Source organism: Mycteria americana, chromosome 13 (assembly GCF_035582795.1).
Source record: "Mycteria americana isolate JAX WOST 10 ecotype Jacksonville Zoo and Gardens chromosome 13, USCA_MyAme_1.0, whole genome shotgun sequence".
In the NCBI taxonomy this organism is placed as follows: Eukaryota; Metazoa; Chordata; class Aves; order Ciconiiformes; family Ciconiidae; genus Mycteria; species Mycteria americana.
The window spans coordinates 10,183,562-10,205,026 of record NC_134377.1 but is presented as its reverse complement, the minus strand read 5'-3'; the positions used below and the strand labels follow the sequence as shown (position 1 = coordinate 10,205,026).

General features: G+C 41.5%; 1 protein-coding gene across 9 annotated transcripts in view; it reads right to left on the bottom strand.

Annotated features, from left to right (window-relative positions):
* Window positions 1–542: 542 nt before the first annotated feature.
* HECTD4 (HECT domain E3 ubiquitin protein ligase 4) overlaps window positions 543–21,465 on the bottom strand; it is a 79,216-nt gene continuing 58,293 nt past the window's right edge. For 4 of the 9 annotated variants that reach the window (XM_075516000.1, XM_075516007.1, XM_075516003.1 and 1 more), the window contains exons 58-77: window positions 21,034–21,164; window positions 20,616–20,821; window positions 19,500–19,679; window positions 17,880–19,183; window positions 15,966–16,173; window positions 14,900–15,123; window positions 14,667–14,818; window positions 14,353–14,459; window positions 13,868–13,972; window positions 13,327–13,450; window positions 12,324–12,514; window positions 11,560–11,706; window positions 10,268–10,387; window positions 9,976–10,131; window positions 7,922–8,025; window positions 6,777–6,998; window positions 6,165–6,331; window positions 5,488–5,683; window positions 4,476–4,698; window positions 3,675–3,995 (exon numbers count right to left, since the gene is read on the bottom strand). In XM_075516000.1, the coding sequence (XP_075372115.1) occupies window positions 3,859–3,995; window positions 4,476–4,698; window positions 5,488–5,683; window positions 6,165–6,331; window positions 6,777–6,998; window positions 7,922–8,025; window positions 9,976–10,131; window positions 10,268–10,387; window positions 11,560–11,706; window positions 12,324–12,514; window positions 13,327–13,450; window positions 13,868–13,972; window positions 14,353–14,459; window positions 14,667–14,818; window positions 14,900–15,123; window positions 15,966–16,173; window positions 17,880–19,183; window positions 19,500–19,679; window positions 20,616–20,821; window positions 21,034–21,164 (4,404 nt within the window). In that variant the 3' untranslated portion in view covers window positions 3,675–3,858. Of the gene's footprint in view, window positions 2,620–3,674; window positions 3,996–4,475; window positions 4,699–5,487; window positions 5,684–6,164; window positions 6,332–6,776; window positions 6,999–7,921; window positions 8,026–9,975; window positions 10,132–10,267; window positions 10,388–11,559; window positions 11,707–12,323; window positions 12,515–13,326; window positions 13,451–13,867; window positions 13,973–14,352; window positions 14,460–14,666; window positions 14,819–14,899; window positions 15,124–15,965; window positions 16,174–17,879; window positions 19,184–19,499; window positions 19,680–20,615; window positions 20,822–21,033; window positions 21,165–21,465 lie in introns of those variants that run through there. The other 5 variants (XM_075516004.1, XM_075516005.1, XM_075516006.1 and 2 more) reach the window with 3 other exon arrangements.

The window sequence follows — 21,465 nt, the reverse complement described above, 5'->3', positions numbered from 1 at the left end:
CCCATGGCTGTGTTGTAAAATGCTTTTTAATGCCATGTTAGTCCATGCTTTTTAAATTCCTTGTAATAAAATTTATCTAATGATGTCCCAAACCATTGTGCAGTAAAACTCTATTCCATGAAGTGACATGGGACCGCAAATGCTATTTGAGGGTAAGTTTATCGCCCACGCCTCGCGACAGCCAGTTCAGAATCCTGGGCTTCATTAATTTGTGTTCCAGTGTTGTTACCTGCGTTAGCTCTTTGTTAATTTGCTTTAGGAGAGCTGTTTCAGCCCCCGTGCTTTGGCACAGCGTTAGGGAATCGGTAATGCAAAAGCTGGAGCAGGCAGCTCTTAGATAATGACCGGGGGCAGCAGCCTCATTAACTGGGTACAGCAGATGGCATTAGCAGCGCTAATTAGCCTGGCAGCCTTCTAGGGCAAGGCTGGTGCTGGAGGCCTCGTCTGCTGCCAGCGCCGTCCCACAAGCTGCGGCACGGAAGAGTAATGATGGCTGAAGTGATCCTGGTTTTAAAATAAAGACATTTTACGGACGCTTCCACCAAACGTAAGCGTTTATTTATACAAGAAAAAGCAGAATAAAGTATTTAAAAACAGGTGGCAACCAACCTTGCAATGGCATTTCTGGGGAAGACTGCTAGGGCAAGATAAGGGAAGTAAGCTGGCTCTTCTGGTTTGTGAAGGTTGACAGGACGCCTTGTTCAGAAATTGTTCCTACGAAAAATAGCTACCTAGGAAGCTGACAGCGTGGTTGGTCTGCATTATTCCTCAGGCCCGAGAAATACTGCACCTTCTCCGCTCAGAGAAGTATTCGCAATCCTTGTGCTTGCTTTCCCTTTTGTACAAAATATTTACATTTCTGTTCCAAGTAAATACAAATTACAGTGTATCAACCCAGAAAAGTGGGATTTGAAAGCAGAGGACCTGCAACTTCACTTCTAGCAGTTCTAATCCTCTGCATCAATGCAGCTTCAGCAGTGGAGGATTCGTTAATTATTTCCAGCCCCAAATAAGGACACGATACGTCTGCAGGGATGTTGAGAATCTCCTTTATGCAAGTGTACACTGTATGGCCAAGAGCACTTAACAGGTTAATGCTGTGTACGGTACCAAGATGGACACACACCAAGCTAGAACTAATACCCAGCTCCAGAGTTTTTCCATTGTTTAGTATAATTTTACATTCTGCATGAATATATATTTAAAAAAAAAATAATCACAAACCAATCTTTGCTTTGACAAACAAGCCTATTACAGACAATGTCAAGTTCATTTAAAGCACAAGGAAGTAATGATGATTAGAAAAGCTTTAAGTAAAAGGCCATTTGAGCTGCAGTCGAACCACTGCAGCACTTCCTTCCTAGTAACGTAAAAAAACAACCAACCCGCCCCCCCACCTCGCGCTCTTGCAGGGCTCATACCATTCTTCAGAAAAAAACCAAAGTCAGCGAAGGTTATTTATTGGTGTGACATTTCTCCTGTATAAGAAGCTTCATTTACACAGCGAGGTGTAAACAGCATTGACTAAGAGTTTGTTATTTGTAATCATAAATAATTAATTGTAATAAATATGTATCAAGTAACTTTACAGCACGCTTTTCAGGGCCAAGATGCAGATACGTTCCACTCCAACGTGCCCTCTGGAAGGAGAAGACAGACACTAGCAGCAGTTTCTTACTCACAGCTGTAATCGTAGCCTTGGGAAACACCGGCATAGCGAGCTCTCGAACCCCTGCGAGTGAGGTATTTGACTGCGCTGCAAGTCCACCCAAAGCATTCGGGGCTTGAAACGGGCGATTTAAACCCAAAACAAACCCACGACAATCGCCAGAAAGAAACCCCAGATGTGTCATTGTCAGCAACAACGGTTCGGCCATGAAATTCGACTGACGTTCTTCACAGTTCCTTGCGGCGCCTGTTTGAGGACGCACGTCCCAGTCGGGAATAAACCGGCTCCAAGCCATTCCTCCTGCTTAGTTTTCCCCTTGGTCTTTGTGAACTCCACGTGTGTTTGCGCTTACTCTGAATGATTTCTCAGCTACATATATGCTTCTACCAGGAAATGGACGAGATTCAAGAGTAAATATTCTTCCTACATGGATCTGTTCCTTTGAAAGGGCAATATGCAATAGAAGGGTAACACAGCTCGCCTAACCACAGGATTTGGAGACTCTGTATGCCAACAACTATCTCTACAACTGTTGCACACACATTTTTCCATTCGCTCACAGAAGAACAAAGAATATCCACACTTGTTTAGGCTTTTCTCTCTTACTCACATCTTCCAAGTACCACACGCTCATAATTCCCAATATTCACAATAATATACAATAAATACAGCGTTTTCAATTCCCATTACCACTGACAAGCCAAATTAGCGTATGCTGTCTTCTAAAGAGACATAGAATACCAGCCTTAAAGAACAGTTACACACACACACCATCGTAGACCTTTCACGCGGCTGATGTGCGCGAAGCGCATCGGAAGGAAAATAACGAACTTGCAGCTCAGTACTGGCACTTAACTTACAGGTAGTACCGAGCCGAGCAGCACAGCAGCGATCTCCGCATGTTCCCTTCGGTGCCTTAGCGCGCGGGTCATTCGCACTTGTGCCGGGTTCTAAGAGATTAACAAAGCAACGCCGTACTTTTCAATGCACGCGGTGCAGGGCAACCGCTTGGATACGAGTAAAGGAAGAGACACGTGTTGATGTGTTGTTTTGAAACCACCCCAGAACGTATTTCGCAAGATACAAAAGTTAAACTTAGAGCATTGCTCTCTCTCCATAGTCTGCTATTATCTTTCCCCAGAAAATAGAAGCTTTATCTTCAAACGTGTAACTTTGTGCCTTCCCCCACCTCATCCTCCTTTCAGGTGTCCCATTTCTAGGATAATTTGCTCTTAGATCAAAGATCATTTGTGAGTACAAAAATGAGTTCCCGGTGTTTAACCACACACTGATTATTCTGAAAGCTTGTCTGGAAATAGGATAAAGTCACAGGTTATAAGCTTGAACCGTGGTATCTTACACCATATAGAGAGAAGCCATTTTGTTTCTGCTAAGATTTTAATTACAATAAATTATTTTGTTACTAAGCAAAGCAGATATTCAAGAACGTCTAGGGCAAGAACCCAACTGAACTGTGGCCCTCTCGCTACTCTTCCAATTATAAATCTTCCTAACCAAAAGTGTCTAGCTGAAACCCCAAATTAACTGTGGCAGCTACCCATGTGGCTTGCTTATAGTTTAAAAAGTTACAAGAAAATAGTGGAAACGTAACCATGCAGTTCGGCAGCACATTTGCTGCTCTCAAACTCAAGCAAGTGCTAGAAATTCTGCATGATCTCTGCCTGTGACAGAAGAGGTACGGTGCTCTGCTCCTGCAGGTGCCCGGCAGCGATTCCCTCCCCACACCCGATTCATTCCATTTTTGTACTCAAAAATGTTTCAGGGGAGAGCGACCTACAAGCCTTCACCTCCGAGCGCTCCCGAACTCAGAACGCCCTCACTTGTGTTGTGTTTGCCTGGGTAATATCATTCTAAATTACAAAATTAGAAATGTACATGTTTAAAGGTTTTTCAAAATTAAATTATACACAAACTGGTCTTTACTAAACTATCCTACAAATATTCCACAAACAAGGCAGCGAAATAACCAGTCCACCACAAAGTCTACAAATACAAAATGTAAGTCTTCCAGTAATTATTGTAACGGGAACAAAAGTTCAGAAAATAAATTAACCTCCAGCTCACCACACAGTGTTACAGGAGGTATTTTTGTGAATTCAAGGGTTTCCAACGTTAGCAGAGCCATGAAACGATCCGGACAGTCACCTCTCGGCATCCCCTTCTCCCACTCAGCCGCTGAGCGGATCCTCCCGGTAGTGGATGGCGTATCGGAGCTTTTCCAGCATTATGTCCAGCGAGGAGTACTGAGGAAGTTTGATCATAAACATGCACGTTTCGACACGGATGTACCGAGCGTCTGGAGAGCCTGCAGGGGAAGGAGCACCAGACGGGGTTTGAACACGCCCTCCGCTTCCCACCTCATTCTCCGAAAGCATCCTTCCCCCACGCCCCTTACGAGGAAGTATCAAAATAATAAAACTCCTGCCTGTAACGTGTCTCGAACCTTAAATACTGCTGTGCTTCTCAGGCAGTCCTCAGGCCGATATTTTTCTGACGGTCCAATCATTTTAGAAGCGTACGAGACAAATACTATACAAAATCTATTATTGTCTCTAGAGGGCAATGGTTTAAGTACTTAAAGTTTATTTTAAATTTTATTTTTTTACATGGGTTAAAACCAAGTTTGCTCTCTTCTTATTTACAGCCATAACTACCTGCCTCTCTCTTGTCATTCTTTGTGCATTAAATACACTTCTAAATTAACATGAAAGGGGAACTGAAAGCTAGAACCATGATGCAAGCAGAACCGGTTTTCTTTGCCTTAGGAGACAGTGGACAACCATACCTGCAGCTCCGTCGGGGGGGGCTATTTTCATGGGGTATGGCGGGACGTGGGCAGTATCAGGGCCGCCGTCTTTGCAAGGACAGGTGAAGGGGATTCGTTCCTGGTTACAGGCAAACTTTATGAACTTGCAGAGCTCCTCCTGAGTGAACATCTCCAACGCGCTCCAGAAAAACTCGATGTGCTGATCGGTTTCCATCAAGCCCACCTGGTACATGGTGTGCGCCTAAGAGGAAAGAAAGCAAGATGTCCACCGCTGCTTTCTTCTCCCTTCATAAATCTTCCCCACTTACACTTTAAGAGGATAGAAGGGGATGGTAACTACATCTCTCTCCCCAAGCTCTCCTGCCTTTTCAAAACCATTAGGAAATCCAGCCGTGGTAGAGCCCATCGGCTTCTGTAACAGGCTTGTCTTGGGGCGTCTCCCCTGGACTGCAGGTAGTGTACATTACTTTTTTGTTTAATATGCAGGACTGGGGCAGTTCAGCATTGCTGCTGTTTAAGGAAAACACAAAACAACGCCAACACCCTTGGTTGAGAATATTCTACAGCTTCGGACACAAGAGAACAGTTCTTTTTATGGCATAACTCTTACGGTAACAAAATTAAAGTATTTAGGACCAGAAGTTGTCTTTTACAGATTAATTTTAGGTTTTCAGAAGTTATTTGCCAATCAAAGTAGGGGCAATGGCTCTTTCAGCCCTTAGCTCAAGTGGCAAACATGAAATAAAGCTCAATAAAATGGAGACAGATTTAAAATTTGATGTTAAAGAGTAAATTCATTATTCCTCTCTGGAACAAGCCCCACTCCTATTATTTCCTGAATCCAGTGAAATCTTAAAAAACTTCCTTGGGGGCAAAGGGGGGTGTCCAAGTACAGGCCAGTGTTCCGTAAGGACCGTCCTGGCTGTATCACAAGCAGAAGGTTCCCCCTTAACACCTTCCCCGTGGGAGGGTCCTCTCCTCTACGTGTCAAACAGGGAAGTTTTGCCAAAGAAGCTGCAGTTCTTCACACCTTGAGAAACTCCAGGTTAATGTATGGAAGCCCACACGTCCTCAGCTCCATCTCTAGAGGGGTCAGCGTAGTCAGAAGCTGCAGGGGAATGATAGACCCAAGTCCAGCACGCACTGCAGTCATGCACTCTGGAGTCTGCAGCTCACGCATCCTCAAGCTCCGGATGGCTGTTGCATACACATCCTTGTTCTCCCATCTGCAAGGGCAGAGATTCAGGACGAGAAAGGAGAGCGTATAAGAGCCCTCTGGCTCTACCCCAGACCGTTACATACAGGAGGGTTTTATGGGGAGATTCCACTTTTGAATAATCGAGAGTGAGCATTAAGCTATTTGCGTTCTAATGCTTCCCAGTTTAATTCCACTTTCCTCAGCTTCCTCCTCTTCTCTCATGCTTGCCCATTTCTCACAAGCCTCCTAACTGGGGGTGCTCACGGATGCCAGCAAACAGCTGATAAGCACTACTCCTCAGCTGTCTATTTCTCACAGAACAAAAGGCAGTAAGTAGCACTAGTGATTCCAAGTTCCTGCCAACAAATGTAAAGCTTTCCCAGATCGTTCCAGCCTTCAGCTTGTTACAAAAGCACCTCTGGAGAGCCTGGTGCTTGGAAAATTATTCCAGAGATGCTTCTTGCCCATGTAACCCAGTGCAATGTGCTGCCAGGAAGGCTGTTACTTACCCCACTGGAATGTGCCTGCCTCTGGGACAAAGCTCCACTTCTTCCCCTGTCATGGTCAGGTAGGTGAATTTGCAGCACGGCTTGTTAGGACAGTCAGGGCTCTCTGTTGCTAGATGCTGAGAAGCAATTTCTGCACACAGAGCTTCCAGTTCTGTCTCATCATTTATCTGTCATGAAACGCAAGACTAGTATCTGATGACCAGCATGTCGTACTGTGTTGTTCTTGTGACTCATTTAAGGTATCCCCACAATGTACAAAGTGCGCTCATTCTATCATCTGGAGACATCACAGACAGTGAAAGCCAGTAATTGCTTTGGTGGTAATTTTCTGGTTTAGCACTGCCAAGTTCCAGTAAACATTTCAGAAGCCTTAATTCCACTGTGTCTGGCAGCAGAGGAGACTGAGCAGCTTTTCCAAGCCATCAGGATGTAAAATCCTGCACCCAAGATGAGTCAAAACACTTCATGACCCTGCTCGCATGAAAAACATCTGCTAGCTGTGAAGCCAACCACTACCATTTAGGGTGGGCAGTAAAGTTAACAGCTACTAGAACAACATGCTTATGGGGGAAACCCTGAAAAAAAGGAGGGAAGAGGAAAAAAGTTACTTACGTTTTCAAATTTTTTGACATAGTTGTAGGTAAGGATGTCAGCTTCCTGGAGATCAACGTCAGGATCCAGCGGCTCTCCTACCAGGGTCTTCCAGAAGGAGGGCAGGAGGTCAAGTGGCAGAGGAACATCTGCTCGAATTGCAATACCCAAGAGCTGCCCAAAGAAATGGAACAACTGCTCCTCTGCGTAGGTTATAGGGCTAGGTGTCAAAATATACTTCCCCTTCAGAAAACAAAACAGAACAGAGCACACAAACCAGTGTTTAACAATTGATGCACATCCTGCAGGTCCACAAGTTAACAGGCTTGTGAAAGTGCTGGTTTGAACACAATGAATACTGTTTAGTTGGCTACAAAAGGATTTGCTCGAGCGTGGCACGGAGTCTGTATATGTTATACAGTGATATTATATCACGTTACCTTATAATTTAATGATCAAGCCCCACTTTTACAAGCTCTGTTAATCAGCATTCACAAGACTTTTCCACATTTATGTTATCAGTTTGATTTCTAAGCCTTTCAGTTGTGGGATGTTTCTGAAATACAGTCCGGATAAGCAAAGCCAGGTTTGCTACGTAGCTGGTCTTGTGGGAAATGAGCTGTTTTCCTACCTTGTGATTATTCCCAGGAAGGAACTATACCTCAACTACTGTAAATTCTTTGGGCCATAAGCTTTATCTTGTTTCTATAATACATCTACTGCACAAAATAGGAGGACACTAAAGATGCATTAAATAGCGTGGATGGAGCGTCTTGCTCTACTAGCAATGCGACTGACTTTCCTGGTGACATTCCTGGAATAACACCAGCAGAATATGCCTTCACTAGTCTGGGATGGACAACCTCTGAATCAGACAAGTGAACCAGATTCACCCTAAGTGAACTTTGACCAGGAGTCTTAATTCTGCTACATTTTGCAGTTTTGACTACTTGACCTGCAATACCCTTTGAAGTGCCACAGGGGATTCATCAACAGTCATTTTCTGTTTTCTTAGGCATGTGAGACCTCTCTGGTTAGACGTGCTAACAGGGGCTGTTGATCTGAAGCTTCTCTCTGTATTGCTAACTAAACATGTTCTGCTCCTGTTCAAGCACATGCTTTCAAAGAGAGAAAAGCAACTTCATTTCTTGCATGAGGTATCACACCTTATTCTTATTGACTGCAGAGCTCGGGCACAGCAGGAGAAGGGAGAGCGAGGAGCTCTGTAACTCTTTACAGACTTGCCAAAGGAAGTGACGGAAAGATCCACCTGAAAGAGAGAGGGGTAAAATAACGAAGTGCCCTCTGAGGCTTGTTACCACCACCTTTTAATCCAGAATTTGCCGTTCTCCTTGAAATCATGTTTCATGCCTTAGATTACTCGCTTAACCTCTCAGACACATGACTTAAACAATAGTGGGGTAGATGCCGCCATGCCAGCCTACTACTCACGTGCAAGTCCACTTAAACCATTAAACCATTTAAATGGTTTAATTACATGCAAAAATATTCATTTAATTGCTTCCTGCCGAATTCCTAAGTGCTGCTTTGTCTTCCAGCACTCTATGTGTAAGACTAGCACAAACATTTGTTATACCAGTTGGCCTGCAAATGGAATTCATTACTTGATTAGAAGATGAATGGTGCTGTCTTCATAACAACGGGGCATTTCCACAGCTAAAAGCAGTGAGGCAATGCATCAGAAATCATTACAGATACTGAGCTGTGGACATAACATTTATCTCTTTATAGATACTGTCAGAAACCACCTCAGACCTTAAAAAGAAAAGAATTCCCCTCGAGAGAAGGCATCAAGGAGCCCTCTGTTCAGCTAATAGGTGCACACTTACAAGAATTTTCCTTTACACAATGTGATAGATGACACTAGTAGGTAATACGAGAGGTGCATTTTGGGCTTTTCTTCTCTAACTCCATATAACCCCATGAATCTCCAAAAAGGACCTATTACAATCAGTACACAGACTGCATTAATTTAGATAGCAGTGATCAATGTGCTTCTTTGACACACAGTTGATATTTGCCTTGATACCCTATCAATTATTCAACAGACCTGCAAAGCAAGATTTTCCCAGCTCTTGTTTAAATCGAGTCTCTTCCCGGAGTACACGCAGCCCGCGTAGCACCCAAGGGAGCCAGCACCCCCAAAGAAAGTAAATATCCAATGGGGCTGGATAGCATCCACATAAAGATGATCTTACAAAATGAAACCTCACAAATTAAAATACAGTATCAAGAGAAGAGAAGGCATAATAATCTTGTTTAATAAAGTAAGATTATTGCTTATCACTTTCTGTTGAAAAGCAGTAGTCCTCTGTCATGAGGAGTCTGTCTCCGTACTGGTTAGATGAAGTCAGGGCAGTTAAATGTCTATTCCTTTCTGAGGTTCATTCTTTTAACCAGTCACATGAAAATTATTAAAATGATTACAAGAAATACTGTACATCTCCTCACAAAAATGAGCAAAATGCAATTTTAATACTATTTCCTGCAAAAAATTAAGGACAGTTTTTAAAGCAACAAAACCCTTACCATACTCACCATCTCTTCAGCTTGGCAGGGACAAGCTGAAGTTCATACTTCCGATGTCAAGTCGAAAACAGTTCTCAAAACCACCTTGCTTGGGCATGACCATTTTTAATTGTTAATGCTTGTGTATTCCTTGACAGCTACGTTTGATAATGTATCCTATACTAGTATTTAATGGTATCTTAATCTATTGCTGTACAATCTCACATTGCTTTAACAATAAAAGCAACAGCAGCATTACCCAGCTCATTACTAACAAGAAAGTACTTAAAGATATATATATTTTTTTTTATCAGCACAGTCTGGGTTTACCATGGCCGAGCATCAAAACAACCTGAAGAGACATTAAGAGACATTCTTACTAAATGCTCTCCCCATGCCGCAAACAACTTATTATTACTTTATTTACTTGCTCTAGTTAGCAAAGTCGCACGCCCAGGCACTCATACTTCCCGCTGTATTAGCTAAATATGAAAATTAACCATCTGGCTTGCTTAATTCTTGGAAGTTGCATTCTCTTCCATCTCCAGGACTACAAACACCACAAAGGTAACACTGGTCCTTAAAGTTAACATGAGCCACACACTGGTGAAAACTTGGATGCTACCTGGAGGAAGTTCTCACGGCTCTACCTGATGTCACCCACACTGGTGACTCTGTAATGCCAACTTACTTGTTCCATGAACCTCCTCCCCTGTGAACCGAATGTTGAAAGCATACGTAGGGTCTCCACCACTGGCAAGTTTAACACAGAGCTGCGAGGACGGCACGCAGGCTAGCTGTCTTGCTGCCTGACAGAAATAGGAATTTTCTGAAGAACGGATCTCCCCTGTTTAAAAACGAAAGAAAAAAATAAAATCCCCATACTCATTTTGCATTAATAAGCATCTGAGCTTGGTTAAAACAGATCTGACTTGTTGCAATGGATTAAAATGAATTTTGAAAAGGATAAGTGTTTCCCATACCTCCAACTATTTCCAAGGGATCCAGGGTGATTTCTGGGGCTGCATGATCAGCAGTTCTTTGGACAGTGGCGTTCAGCACTCTGTTCATTACAGTTACCTTTGTGTCATAAAAGATTAAGCCTAAATAAAGAAACATATTTCAGTATAGTTAATCTATCCTTTTACAATCTTATCTTCTGAAATTCTCTAATGGACAACAGTAGAGTAATAATTTCATCTTCATTAGGTAGGTAAGATATGGCTAATCCACCTCTTCAGTTTCTATTTTACTTTTTTTTTTTTTTAAAGTATTTGTTACTAATGTTTACTGGAAGAAGCACATTGGGTTAGAACACTGATGAACACAATTCTAATGTTATATAAATAGACCCTAGCAACGCCACCAGAATCTCTGTAAAACAGAAACACTTTGCCAAATAGCTTTCAGAAATCTGAGATGTTTTGACAGTAATGCTAGAGGCAAGAAAACATGATAAAAAATAGGGCTGTCACACTGCACCATAAATACAGGCTCTATAAAGACAAATCTCTGAACATTCCTCACTTCCCCATACAAGTTTACAAGGGGTTTACAAGTTTTTTTTCTAGCTGGGCCAATATAAAAGCCTACTTACACACATTGACACCTTTGGTGAATTCTGTATCTTCTTCTTCAGAAGAAAACAAGTTTGGGAAATGTAATGACCTAAATCTTAACTTTGTTTGTTGTCTAATGAAGGCTTGTAAAAACTATTTTAAACGCTGATGCACAATAAGTATTTTCTTGATCTCTCTAATTCTACAACTTCAATGACAACAAGGATGCCAACACGTCCTGGGACTTTCACCTGATCTGCTGCTTGTTGACTCACAAAGAATTTTAATTTATGGATACCCCCAAGAAGATAAAGGCACATTTGAAGGCCACCCACAGACAGAAAAGATAGGCCAACTCCCTCCATGGTCAAGAAAGGTACACCGTGTCTACTAACTACTTGCAAGAATAATCCCCCTCGCCTTTAAAAAACAAACCAAGAAAACACTCCCACACTGAGAAGTGCCCTTGGGTTAAATGCTGGTTTTTTGGCTGTCACCTCAGACAGACCGTGTGCCAGCTTATCGGGCTGAGAATGAAGCCAATAAGCCTTAGTGAGCAGTTTCAGTGTGCTAACAACCTCGCTTTCCCTCTCCCCTCCATGTTCTCCTTCTGTCACATGTATACACGCATTAAAATCTTCTGCAAAATATACTAAGAAATTCAATGTGGTGCATAGTGCACCCTTTCAGGCAACCATGTTCTCCAAGAAACTGACCTTTGGCCTCTTGCAGTAACGCAGCAATACTATTAGCGTACATCTCAGTCTGCCGAAGCTCCACCAGTGGTAAAAAGAACGTCTCCAATGTTGTATTGAGAGACTGAAGCAGTGCAAACCGTAGGCGTAGACTTTCAACAGGAACATCTAAGGTGGGAAACATCCAGTCAGAGAGATAAAGAGATTCCCTACATTCAGCAATTGCAGTCCAGGAGCCACACAAGCTTCCTTCTAAAGCAGCCCCTCCTGATCCCTGCACATCAACAAGAGGGCTGAAGATGCAAGAACAGCCATGATCCGTAATGTTCCTTCTTGAATCTCGAGTCTCTGGGTGTCTGAGTCCAGTATCTTTCATCATCACTGAGTCTGCGTTATCTGGAGACCCTCTTAAAGGAGGTTAGTGCTTAGAACAGAATTTAGGTGACTAAAGTCTGCCTAGGTCCAGAATTGAAATCCAACCTTCCTTCCCTGTGCAAGCTAAACTCACCAGGTATCTTCCTGCTCCAGCCTGATCTAGGAGATATGCTCAGAGAGCAAAGAACAGTTGCAGTGCATTTCTAACAATGCTGCCAAAGGCACCGCAGCGCCCAAGCACGCCCAAGGAAAGAGAAGACCTAGACTCAGCGTTCCCCTCGGCCCAGAGAGGCTCCAGTCTGCAACCTCCAAAGGCATATCCCAACCACCTGGGTGACAGCCAGGTCGTTCAGGAGCACTACCCAGCTCTTCCACAGAAGAAAGCCTCTGTCCAAACAATCTATACATACTCAACAGACAGGAAATTCTGGGATCTGCTGCATCAGCTGGATCCAAATAAACTTCATGGGGATGGAGTCGTGCTGGTGTAATTGCAAGGTGACGACAAAGCCTGTTAATATACTGGACAAGGGCTACATCCATTTCCAGTGTCCATTTCCGGGATGCTTTTTGAGCATGTCTTGCATCAATGCAGGCACACCTGAAACATAAAAGGTGTAAGACCTGTTGAAACGTAAGTGCAATACTGCTCATTAAGAGCATGTTGAGCACAACACCAGGTAGCTTGTTCTACTTCTCTCCCCTTTTCCTAAGCAGAGCTGTTTCATTACAAAAATTCCAGTTTGAGAATAAGAACTGATTTATCACCTACCTTGCCTCACTGTTACTAAATAATAATAAAAAAAGGAACTGCCTATTAAGCTTACTTACTGCACTATCTTCTCCTTCCCCTATATCTGCTTCAGAGCGATGTGGCAATTAGCTTGTGACTTGACACAGGGAGATAAAGAGGATTCATTTAAGGGACTTTCTTCCTGTACAATATTAACAAGGAAGTAATGGTTCCCTCTTCTACATTACTACTGACCCAGTCACAACACTGCCAGTTTAAACAATTACCCAGTGCACAGAATAGAAAGCTGTTGTGGAAGGAAACCAGAGATAGCCAGATGGACCTACAATTCTCATCAGGCCAATTTATTATACAGTTTGGAAGCTATAAAGGACAGTATGGCATATTATTTTGTTAGCTATGTTGTGTACAAGAAAGTCAGGAACCTGCATTTTCACAGCATAGTGACCCTTTTAAAGCATGTTTTAAGAAAACCAACAATTTTCTCTACAGGCCTTGCAGCCACGGATAGAAATTTGCGTGTTACTAACACGCTGGTTAAAGCTACTTGGAGTAGGAACACTTGGGATCAAGTTTGGGGGTTTTTTTTTTGTTTTTGTTTTTTTTAAGTGAGCACAATTAATCAGTATCACATTTACAAAAAGATTTGCAAAATTTACCTTTCAAAATGTAGGTCATATCCACAGGACAGAATAGCTCTCCACACACTACGGATATCCTGTTTAGATCGGTCAACCACAAATCTGTGAAATCCATCCAGTGTCAAATACTTCTCCTCAGGAACTGACAGCAAAGATATGACCATCAAATAGTTAATGACTTACTAGAAAGTCTACACACCACACAGGAAAACAGCTGGTGCATGAGGTGGCTACCTGCCAGCTTTCTGCTGGTTCTACCCATCCCACCATGGCTTGTTTCTCGAGTAGTTCTAAACATCACGCTATTCAGGTCCAATCTGGCCTTCAGTAAACAGCACTCATTCTTTCCTCTCAAGAGCACAAATCCCCCAGCTGCCCTCTAGAATAACTCCACCAATGTATCTAATCAGGTATCAAGGATCCATACTTGGCTGAAAGCTGAGATTCCCCTCTTCTGAACTAACCTGGCATTTCCTATAGTGAAGAGCAGAGTCCATGCTCACGTCTATTCACTCTTCCACCTGACTAAAGAAATATCAAGCATGACCCTGGAACTAACCCCTGTCAAAGCATGGCTGTGCTGTCTCCTCCATGGATAGACTAGTTATGAGGCATCTGAAGCTTCTCTTTTGTCCAATTTTCCTCTTGTAACTTAATAATTTTCCTATATAAGTTGAGAAACACAATTTAAAACCACCTAGTTCAACCCCATAATATGCTAATCCCCCACTGTACAAAAAACGCCTTGAAACTATACCTCTTAGGAAGTCAGTTCTCTACCCAATGTATTCACATGGCCTACGCACATTGTTGCATGAATTGCATGAGCATTTCATGAGGTTTGCTCTCACTTACGTTGATGAGTCCAGATTTATGGGTATACAAATAAAAGTAGCACTTCAAATTACTATTTAAAAAAATTAAGTTAGCCTCATTAAAACCAAAGACAAACCAAATCTATCATGACATCATATAAGCATGCCAATACAAAAGTATTTCTTTTCTACGATGTAATACTGTAGAAAAATTCTATACAGCTACTACCTTCCTGTTTCTTTGTGGGAGACTTTTCAGCATCCTTCTCTTCAGGTTTGCTCTTCTCAGGAGATTTTGGCTTTACAGTAGGTTTCTTCTCACTTAAGGCTGTTCGGCTAAGGGACAAAGTGAATGTTAGGACGAAAGTTTGCTGTTTTCTGTTCAAGAAACCAAAACATTCCTTGAAGGTCTTTTATAATCTCAAAGTTGCATTTCCCTCTCCCAATCCGTACATGGAAATACAGAGGGAGGGGGAAAAAAACTCTGGATTCCTAAAGAGCAATCAAATGTTTTGCAACTGTGAAAAGGCTGAAGACACCAACCTGACACTATTGAGCATAGACTTTTCCTTTGTAGGTGGTTTAGTAACTGGGCGCTTGGTGCTCACAACTTTCACTGGATGCTGTTCTTTGCCCGCCTTGTTGTACTTGCTCTTGTCAAATTTTGGCTTGGGCACACCGTATTTCCTTAAAATCTTCCAACATAGAAAGTGAACAATTACCCAATGCTTTCAAGTTACACAAAAAGATGCTGGAAATAGTTTTCAAAGCACTACCTGAGTAAGCTGGTCCTCTAGCACTTTCTTTGGAGGGCGGACATTTGTGAAGAACACATGAAGAAGGTTTCCAGGAGTCTGAGAATTTATTTGCTCTTTACTAAGATAGATATCAGCAACCTTAATGGGTTTCGCTGGAGTTAGGCTCAGCATTTGCTCAGAATGGACACAGCTTTTAAATATTTCTGTGAGGACTTCCCGAGCACCTGGGACCAATTTCTCACCTAATAAGAAAAAAAGCAATATGGTACAAAATACCATGACAGCTGTTTAGAATTTGAAACATGAAAAAACATTTTGCATTCAGTTAAGATATTGTATCACATGCCACTTGCTCCAAGAGAGAAAATTACTCAGAAAAATTCTACTAGCAGCCCTGACCTTTCTGCACTCTAATACCCCCATTTATGATAGAACTGAATGCCTTGTCCTGTCTTGGCCACATACTGTAATTATTTGAGTGACTGTAGTGGTAATGAAAAAGTAAGATTATTTATGATGCCAGCATAAAAATTATGTTGTATAGGTACACACCGACACCTATCAATTGAACTAGTAGTCAACTGAACTTCCTCCCTTGTTCCTTGATTCAGGATTCTGACCCATTCCAGGTATATTAGGGTCTACAGAGCTTTCACATTGTTAGAGAATATAAATTACTAGCTGTTCTACTTGAACAGTTTCTACTTTAAAATTATGCTGGGTCTAACAGTGGTAAATTATTACAGTGGCTATTTTCTCAAAAAAGTTACTAAACAACGCAGTCAGTATTTTTTTGGGTTGGTGGGGAGTTTTTTGTGTGTGTGTTTGGTTTGTTTTTTGTTTTTTTTTTTTTACACTGTTTCATTAGCTGTGTTTCATTAAATGTCCAGATTGCAAATAGCTGCTTGCGAATTGATGAGAGGGAAGAAACTTGCTTTGAAATTACTCCCTAGCTCCCCCTCGTTGTCACCCATCAATTAGTGAGTCATACCGAATTTATACCAGTAAGGAGAATCTGGCCCCTGTATGTCCCAGAAAAATGCACAGTACAAGTGAGGTATTTACCAATATGAAAGCCACATACCTTTTATTGACTTGTCATTGAAATAATCTTCTAGTGCTGGGCTCCCTTGTGTGTCAAATAAACTCTGATTTACAGTAGAAACAGTTAAAATTTCTTCAGTTGACATTTCCATCAGTTCATCTTCACCATCCAGACTTGACAAACCAATGAGATCGCTACTATTAAATAGACTGGCTCGGATTTTCTCTATTTTAGCTCTTGACCTTATCTGTACAAATAATGAAATTAGTTAACAGGAATTCTGACAAAACAAATTAACTTCCATTTATATGAATTTGGGTCTTAAGCTTTCTCCCCTCCCCATGTAGATAATCACTACTGCATCTCTTCTAACTTTTTTCTACATCAACAATGTGATACCAGAATTCAGGTTCAGCCTCGAAAACATCCTTTTTTAAGAACATCCGGCCACTGAAATCACCACACTGCAAGTTAATCAGGTGCGGCTCCGAAACAGCTATTCCATTTCTTAGTTTGGAGACAGTCCTTAGAAATATCAGATAAGCTGAAAGTTTCAGATAGGTAACCTGTCATTATTTGCAACTCTGCTGAACCTTGCTTCAATTCTCCGATTAGAAAGAAGTATCTAAATTAACACAGGCCTTGAAGTCTCAGCTACACAAATTGGGAACAGGAACAATAACTTCCTTTGATTCTGAGAATAACTGTCATGCATCATTATCAGAGCAGCTACAGACTTGGAGTAGGTTTCAATGTGAATACGCTGGCAGCTTTCTGTACACACTTTATGGTTTATTTCAACTCTGGTGTCTTCATGTCAATTAATATCTTAAGATAGCAACTGAAGATTTTCTATCTGAATAAACTGTTTTTCTTCTAAAAGGGAAACTGATACAATTCCAGACTATGGAAAAATGTCTCTCTAAATTCACAAGCTAGCAGAAATGGCTGTACTTTTGCAAGCTTCTGATAAATCTGCACCATGTAGTTAGCATAACAGAGAGAAAGGGTTCTTGTGCATAGCTGAAAACCTGGAGTGATCTGGCATCAATGACAACGACCTACAACGCTTTTAAAAAATAATTTGGAACAAGACATCAACAAAATTTATCATATCTTCTAAAGTAACTTTGTAGAGGAATCTGTAGATGGTTTAAAATATGTGAAAACGTGGTCATTAAACATTAAATAATTGCCTTGTGGGTCATACCAAAGGGCCACCTATCTCTAAATTAATCTCCAGCAGTGGCCAGTAGCGAATCTTTGAAGAAAGTTACATGAAAGAGGAAATTAATAGATCTTGTCCTTTACATATTCTCTCAGCCTTCAGAAATCAGAGGTTTAAAGATTTCCTCAGTTGAAGGCTGCATTGACTGCTGTGCTTAATAGCTACCAATTTGCACATCCTCCATGAACTTCATCCCTTATGAATTCATTTATACTCTTGGCTTCTGCAACATCTTGCGGCAATGAGCTCTACAACTTGGAACATGCAAGAGTACTTCCTTCTGCTTCAAAACTACTTAACTCCATTACTAGGTCCCCTCTGTCCTTTGAGAGACAGTGAACACTTAGAATGATACAGAGAAAATCAATGGAGAATAAAGTTGTGTTCCTCAGCCATCCTGTCCACAGAGAACTCCTAGTCTCAGTCTTGCGTGCACATAGGCATACATTTATTCTGCACCTACGACCTATGCTGAGCTACACCTTGCTAACAGTACCTTTCACTCTCCATCACTCAAGTTGTGGCCTCAGTCAAGCAGAAGAATCTTTACAGAAGAAAACATACAGCACACTTTTTCCTTAACAGTCAGATCATGGTGTTACACACAAGCCACAAAAAGTACAGTACTTTTCAGAGCCAGGGGTTACAAAAAGTTACTAGAATCAGATCTCGTTCTTTCAGAAGAATGACCCAGAAGGCACCCTCTCCTGATTGAAGGCTATTACCTCCACTACAGCAAAACCTTTGATTGGCCGTGACAGAAGCGGCTGGTTGTCCAGAGATGTGACTGTGTACATTGATCCAACATCAGACACAGACGCTGTTTCTACATTGTCAAGCGGTTCCCCGAGGCTGCCAAGGCTGCCAAGGCTTCCAGTACTGCAGTGTGAAAGATCCAAACTCTCCTGGCTGGAAACAACATGTGGTTCTAGCAATCCTGGTGGGATGGCCAGTTCCAGTCCAGCTTGAAACTGGTCGACTGAGATATCACTAACAGTCCGAGATATACCCTGCGAGCTGCAGAGGGAAGCCTGGCTTGTAGATGCTGAAGCGCTAACGCTCATGGCAGGTGTGACACTGCTAGAGCTGCTGATATCCAAACTGTCTGCACTACTTGAAACAGTTGGTTTTTCCAGTTCAGTTCTGCATTCTCCACCTTCTGCTTTATCCTTGATTTTTTTGGGATCCTCTTCCTGCAAAGGGATGTAGATCTCATCTTTGAAGACTCCACCATGTGCATTACATGCCTTTCTGATTGCACTTCTGACAGTACTCTCCTCCAAGTGAGTTGGGATTCCAGAAATGACAAGCAAGCGGCTATGAGCTGTGGGACCTACAAGTGCTTGACATGCATCTGCTACAGCATCATTTGTCACACCCAATCCTTGTGGATCCTTTTTAGTTAGGTGTCTGAGAATTATAAGCAGAGTCAGTGCTCTATGAAACCATAACATATCCTCAGGCTTGCTTCCTCCTATACTGAGGATTGCAGCATCGGTTTCAGCTGCTCTGGATGAAGACCGTTTGCCTGAAGATGATGTCTTTTCCCGCTTCATTTTGACTTTTTTCCTCTTTGACAGCAAGCTTGGACTCTGTGGTGTCTGTCCTGGAGAAGATGAAGATGAGGAGGAAGAGTCACTAAGATTTGGGGCACTTGTTGAAGACATCACATTAGCTGTTACACTCATATTGATAGGTAAAGTTACTTCTGCTACAGCAAGGCAGACTTCCATCAGAGCATGAAAGTATGTTGAAAATCTTCCTTGGTCAGCCACTCCAACACCAGAACCACCACATGCATTTCCAGACACCCAGTTTTGTGTTTCTTCATCATACAACTTGTGAAGTTCTGACTGCAGGGCCATAAGCATAGCTAGACAGGGATTTAGCTGAAGGGCAATAGAAGACGACAATCCTGCTGGATTTTTTTTCTGCTCCAGACTGTGAATTTTGCGAAGCAACTCAGCCAAGAGATGAAATATTAATTCCTTCACGCACGCTGCCATGTCAGTTGTCCAGAGAAAGCTCCCTGTGTGTGGAAGGCAAGACATGGGAGTCAGCAGTATTTCACTGTTAGTAGCTTTATAACATGAGTTGCAACAGTAACATTAAAAAAAGCACAAGAAAAGGTCATTTCAATGGCTGTATGTCGGCAGTAAGAAAGACAGGAAGGCTATTCCAAGAAGTGCACATTAACTTAAAATTTCTGGAGTTTGAAGAAAAGTTCAATATAATGGAAGAGCTCAGAAATACTTTGTGACTGTCGTTTTTCTTTTTTTCCTAAACTCTCCATCTCAGCCAGCACATTACTGGTGCTTATTACTAAGTAAATACTGCATTCTCACCTAAATATTCCACTACTTGCAAGAGAACTGAAGCAGGAATAGTATCCAGTTCATCTTCTGATTTTCCATCCCCATCTTCCAATTTCCAAGTTAATAGCTGTTCTGTGAATGCCATTGCCAGGGGGAATTCAAGGGGAAGAGAATGCAAGACTAACACAGCTCCAGGAGGAGGAGATACCCCTAAGCAAAAAGGTCAAAGAAAATACTTATCATGACTCTAGGTATTTGTGAAGTAAAAGTAGTAACATATCTTTTAGGAATTTTTTGAGGCTAAATTTATGTTAAGTGAGAATTTTCTCTATTAAGTACCTTGTAATAAACAAATAGAAATGTTTATGTATAATAAGTTGATATAATCTGTAATTATAAATATACAGATAACTTTTTTTTACATGACATATGAAATAGAACTATTTTTAGCCTGTACATACCTAAATACATATAGGACTTTCACAAAACCATTTATTTGTAGTATGATGTGTCTGATCAGTATTGAGAAAAACATCAGAGATGCTGTAGTTCAGCAAAAGAACTTAAGGAACAGTGGAAAGTTTTAGGAGCTTACTGTACTCAGTCACCTTCACTGCTCTAAATAAATCACGCTGTCTCTCCCTTAGGCTGGAAGAGTAAAAAGAATATTAATGATGGCTCTTGCTTGAGAAGCTGGGATGACCTACGTATTACTATACTGCATATATATTACTCTGTATTAAAGGGACCTACGATCACCTACAAAAGCAAAAAAAAAATCTCCATCTGAAACACAGCATCTCAAACAGCAATAGCACCAACTTGAACACTGCAGAAATATTCAAAAACACTGCTTTGTGAACTCCTGGAACACAAAAATGAGAAAAAAAAAGCTGATCCTGACAGATTTAACAGAACTAAGAAAATCAGAGTCAGATGGCTTCCAATGTTTATAAAACCATGCTTTCTTGGTTAAGAATGATTGCATATTTCTGCTAGGACACATTTCTTAATACCTTATACAAAAATATTGTCATAACCAATGGTATGACTGGTGACAATATAGGAAGGTCTTACAGAGGCAATGATAATGTTTGTCTCACTCATGAGAATACAGTTGAAAGAGTTTTTTAATTTTTTTTTTACCTAGTTTGATGTGGACCTTGTCCGTAGGGGTGATCACTGAAGGGTATTGATTGGTTGTTGGGGGAGGTGTTAGGCCTGTGTTGGTTGGAGAGGCATCTCGAGGATAGCACACTGCTTCAATTAGGTTTAACTGACCATTCCTTTTAACTTTATGCCCGAGCCCGTAGACAAGCACTCGAGCCCAAGGAGCTTTATATAGGGATGAACTAAGAAGAGAGCAAGAACAGTTTGGTTAGACTGTAACTAGCTACTAAAAATCCCAAACCAATCACAGAAAGATGAAACACTCTGCAGTATTTATCCCACCACCCAGAAAATGAGTCTCTGAGAAGACAAAAATCTTTAAAAAAAAAAAAGTTCACAGATGCTCAACGGCACATCTTTAGTCTTTGTCACTCTTGGTCCCTCAATTACTTACTCTTTGCGGAATCCAGACTGACTTTCCTTACAGGACACAATTACAAATGCAGCCCCAGGAAAAGTAACATCCATATTGACTTTGGATTCTGAAATTGGGAATTCTTCAGCAGGAAACTGTTCTGGCGCCGTCTGTAACATAACATTTCATAATGAAAGCCCTCAAGCAGCAGCAGCAAACCACCTCCCTCTTCTTTTTTCAAATAAAACATAGCATTGTAAATAATGACATAGTGTGAGGCTACTTCATTTTAATATGATCCAGAGTATTGCTATTGCTTGTGTTTTCAGTGTGCCCACTATGATCAGAATAGGAATACAATCCATCCAGAGAAACAATTCAGTGTGAGGGACAGTATTATGGAAGTTAGAAACACACATAAAGCAAGGGCTCCTTAGACAGGAAAACAACACTGCTCATAAAACATTACTA